This window comes from Chenopodium quinoa, unplaced genomic scaffold, assembly GCF_001683475.1.
Source record: "Chenopodium quinoa cultivar QQ74 unplaced genomic scaffold, ASM168347v1, whole genome shotgun sequence".
Lineage (NCBI taxonomy): Eukaryota > Viridiplantae > Streptophyta > Magnoliopsida > Caryophyllales > Amaranthaceae > Chenopodium > Chenopodium quinoa.
Genome location: NW_018743252.1, coordinates 1,248,104 through 1,253,213, shown reverse-complemented (window position 1 = coordinate 1,253,213; position 5,110 = coordinate 1,248,104). Strand labels below are relative to the sequence as shown.

General features: G+C 34.4%; 1 protein-coding gene across 1 annotated transcript; it reads left to right on the top strand.

Moving 5' to 3' along the window:
* Positions 1–2,391: 2,391 nt before the first annotated feature.
* Positions 2,392–2,817, top strand: LOC110734826 (acidic repeat-containing protein-like). The gene has a single exon (XM_021914972.1). It carries the CDS (start codon positions 2,392–2,394, stop codon positions 2,815–2,817), a length of 426 nt encoding a protein of 141 aa, XP_021770664.1.
* Positions 2,818–5,110: the final 2,293 nt, after the last annotated feature.

Here is a 5,110-nt window from a genome sequence, read left to right as displayed (position 1 = left end):
GCAGTGATTAGATTTGTTCGTTACACAAATTATTCTTTTTGCCTTTTTGGAATGGTGACCTTTGGTAATGAGTAATAAAAATAACAAATATTGTTGTTTACATTATTACTATAAATTTTGGATGAGGTTGATATTATTATTAAAGTATATGTCTTGGATATTTAGCATTACCTTTTTAGCCAATCCAACAACTCTTGTCATACCATAATTCAATTTTTGTCTTTTAAAAAATCGCCATTTACAGGAATATATTTCCAATCCATGTGATTAAACGCTTTCGATGCACGTCTTTATCTTTGACATCACCCTGCTATGTATAGTGGAGTTGTGCATGTATACCTAGTTAACAGATGTTTTGGTGTAGTTAAAAAAGGCATTGACCAAGTTGGTGGGAATTCAAAGTGTGTACCATGTTTTACGCTTTATAGAGGTTGTCGTACCTATGTGTATGTGTGTGCATATGAATAAAAATGCTGTATACAACTCACAATTTTGGTAATGGGTTGCAAAGCTAGTTATGTATAACCTATGTGATTGAGTTTATGTTTTATAATCAATACATAATGGCTATTATTTTGTTTAGGCGATCATGACTCATCCTAAATACCCAAGTTTCGATGTTGAGATCGACTATAACCACCTACAAACCTTGGTGAGAGCCTTTTTAATCTACTCTTGAGTGTGATCTAATTTCATAACATGCCATTCTTTTATTATGGTGTACTACTAAATGTTATGCACCTTCGCAGCCAATTCCGAACAGGATTAGTAAGATACTTAAAGGTGTTTCGATTGTTAAAGTTCATCGAGGACAGGATCCTAAGGTGTACTCCATCAACTTGTTTTATATCTCGTATGGACATTGGGTGCAGACACGTTTTGGCAGCGGATGGGACAGGTTCATAGATGAGAACGACATTCAACTCGAAGACTTGCTTGAAATCACTTACCAGGGAGATAACTATTTTCATGTGGTTGTTTTTAGGGGAGGGATAGAGATCCCGAATGCAATTGACCCCGATGTCATTGTTCTTTCGAGTTCCGGAGATGATATTCCCAATGATGATGATGATGGCCCTGACGAGCGCGAGGGACAGCCTGAGTTCACAGCAAGATTCACGCAACCCTACATTAATGTAGGTAGACTGGTAAGATATTTTGCTGATGATTCCCCCTTATTATGCTTTTTTTGAAGCTAATATTCACTTGTAAACTTTGGTACACAGAATATGACTTGATGTCGCCTTTCCCATGTGAACGACCAATTTTGTAGAATGTGCCATTGGATTTTGCAAGATCACATTTGGACTTCCTGGGGCCTGAAACGACAGTTGATGTATGGATGAGGAGTACAAAGTACCCATGTTGTCTGTATGTGAAAAGGGACTCAAGTGACGAAATCAGGCTATGCAACATCAGGAGTGGCATATCTGACATGACCCGGGGAGAGACGATTAAGAAGGGGGATCGACTGGTGGTGCAGATGATTTCCAACTCTCCCCCGTCTTTCAAGGTGTTGTTTGCATAGGCCATTATTGTGCTTTTTCGGTCTCGTTTGGAATTTGTATTACGTCTACTTTGTCTTGCTACATTGTCACTTTCTCTTTAATACCAAGACCTCCATTATATTAGATGTATCTTTTCATCGGCTTTATATTAACTCACCGGGTCTATTATCATAAATGGAGTAACATTGGTCACATACGATGAACTAATGGCTTATGTCGTACCAGAATGGAGATAAACAACACTGAAGTTAGATTTAATTATTTACTGTCATATTTAATTACTTGTGCAATATATATTGAATTAATTGTGCACCATATATGGATTATATTTATTAAATCAATTCAAGCACCTAATGCGTCATCTTTAAATGTACACTAATTTTTGTCATCGATTTTTATTTAATCATCACATGAATAGTCTGAGCATGATGACTGCTTTATTGTAAGAGCTAGCTCTAGTTTTACATTTTTTTGAATTTAATTATTTTATAATGAGTACTTACTTATTAGTAAACATAAAAAAAAAAAAAAAGGTCGTATATACCATTTATGTAACGTACAAATAGTAAGTTACAGTTGGTATACAAAACTTAAACATAACAGTTGGTACTTAATTGTGCCTCCAACTTAATTGTAAAATTCATGAAAAAACTGAACTGAAGTACTTCAACGCTTACGTGGTACGTCATAACACGAAGAGGTATGAAAACAGATAATTGCGTCGTTTAACGCGCGCTCTATTTCGACCACACACCCCCATACGTCACAAGTCAAATATCGCCTGACATCACCATTATCACACCCTCTTCCCCTAAATTGCACTCTATCCTCTGTTTTCCTCTTCATTTCCTCTCTCAGCACGTAATTTGAGTTTGCCAACAAAATGGAATACAAACCCGATTCTAATATCAACGGCTTGCAAAAGACAAACACAAATGATGGCCCAAGTAAACGCCGAAAAACGGCTCAATTTGACGTTGATCAGTCACCCAACGATGCGCCAGAAGATAACCGGGTTGTTGTACCCACTAATGAAGACGTCGGAGAAGTCGGGGATGAACAGTTTCAGGATGAGGACCCTCTATCAGATGATGGGCATGAGGAGGGCTTCGATGACTCTGATTATGTGGATGGGTGTTCCGACGACTCCGACCAAGAATCCAAGGATCCAGGTATCATCGACATAGAAGATGACCAGGAGCCAGACGATGACAAGACTCCCCCTTACTTGTCTGGTTCAGGGACTGATGATGATGATGATGATGATTCTAGTTCATCTAACTCCGACGCTTATGGTCACTCTCCCTGAAACTACTTCAACATGGTATAGTGCTCGATCTCTTTGCTCGGTTATTTTTGGGAAATGTTAACAATATTTTAACGGATTTGGTTTTTAGTATTTTGTTTAGTTTGGTTTTTTAGATATTAGGTTGTTTAGTTGCCTTTTTTTGTTCTCTAATTTTTATAATTTGATCTACGGCAACCCGACAAGTAAGGGGTTTAAACAATCTTTTGGTGTATAAGGATTATTACAAAGTTGCTTTCATCGAATGATTTATGGTTTAATGGTATATGTATATTAAACAACTCGTCCAAGTACTAAAACTGTTAATGTTTAATGGTTTATGTAATGTTTGAAATACATGTTGATTCCAAAATTGCTTTTCCGTAGTTTTGAATGCTTGCTTGTGGATTACTCTCTCTCCGGTTATGAGGTTAAAACCACACCTGAATCTTTATGTCTTTTTAGTTTGTACTAATTAATTTAATAGATGTAGGACTTAGAAGTCTAACATTGAAATCATACCAAAATGCAACGTACTATTGTCCTATTGACAAATACTAATATGCATCGTAGTAGTGTAATCCCTTTGGAATGCATATAAATATTACATGTTTTGTTACATCTCACTTTTTTATCCTCTTAAAATTAGTTTAATACCTTTCCTAAATTCTAATACTATACATATGTCCATAATATATGTTTTTGTGGTTTGACTCTAAATACCTAATACACTACGAATTACCTAATGCATTCAATCAAATGGGCTAAGGACCTTAGCTACTTCAACTTTGGAATTTGAGTAATAAGATGTGGCTGGGCCCTATTTGGCCCAATAATAAATACATAGATTATTGTAGAAACTAGTCTTTATTGAAACAATTCATAGTAGATTGACTACTAAGATGTTACTAGCCCAAGCTAATTCAACTTTCGAATTTGCCTAATAAGATGTGACTGGGCCCTTTTTGGCCCAATTGTAAATACATAGTTTATTATTGAAACTACTTTTTATTGAAACAAGTCATAGTAGATTGACTACTAAGATGTTACCGGCCAAATTTAGCACAACTTTATTTGTTAAACATTGTTTGCTAATTAACCACCGTACACTAAATTCACTAATAAGATGTCCCAATATGTAATTTTGTTGGTACACATAGTATATTAATAAACAAGTTACAATTAAAACAATTTATGTTACATACAAATACTAATAAGATGTGACACATACCCAAATTGGCGTAATTAAATCTTGTTAAACGTAGTACTTCGTACAATAGTTAACCATCTTTAACATGGACTATTTTACATACATTAACAACTACATCTGGCCTAAATATTATATGAAGGGTGACATTGTTACATACAAATTCATATACTAATAAATGGGGCTCATTGGGCTTCTCATGCTTATAAATTGCAATATTGGGCTTCATATACTTACATATTGCAATATTGGGCTTCCTAAACAAATTTATTACATTGTGCCGTAAAGAATCAATGCATGCTTACAAGGGGTAGTTGGAAGTTTGCAACTTGTATGACAAACTTTTTAAAAATAAAAAATAAAAAATTAAAACCAACCATTGAATTGTGCATTTATGGCACATGTAAAAGCAAAGTTGATAAACGGCAATAATGTGCCGTAACGTCCAAAGCACAACAACAATTCCACGTCAAATGCTCATATGGCAAAGAGGATGAGTCACCCCATACGATTTACCATATTATCCCCCCTTTAATGATGGAAAAGTCTATGTTACCCCAAAGATTGACAAACTAAATTGATCATAAAGATCGACAAGTATTTACCCGGTGTTGTTCACTTTAAGTGTTGATTATGCTTTATTTTATAACAAGAATTTGAATGTAATTGTTGATTAAGTTGCTAAAAAAAAGTGTAAATAAAACTTTTATAAATAGTTGAAGGTCATACATTCTATAAGTTGACTATGCTATCTAAGCCTTTTTAATGTTTTTGACAGAGAAAATTTATTCATCAAGTGTTCATTGACAATATCCGTTTTGAGTTTAAATGGACGATAAACTAATTTCATTTAGTTGGTTAACATCTGGGTGGTAATTTACAAGACCTCAAATCTGATCAATATCATTTGTACTGTCCTTAGCTTGTGGGTTTCTTTGCAAAATATTGATTATGCTTTCTTAGTTGATTACTACCTTTGTTTCATAATAATCGCAACAGTTTGACTTTTGCACTATTTATATACTTTTTATCAATACATGATAAACAACATATGTTGCCAGTAAAATAATTATGGTTTAATCTTTATATATTTTCATTTTATAAACCTTT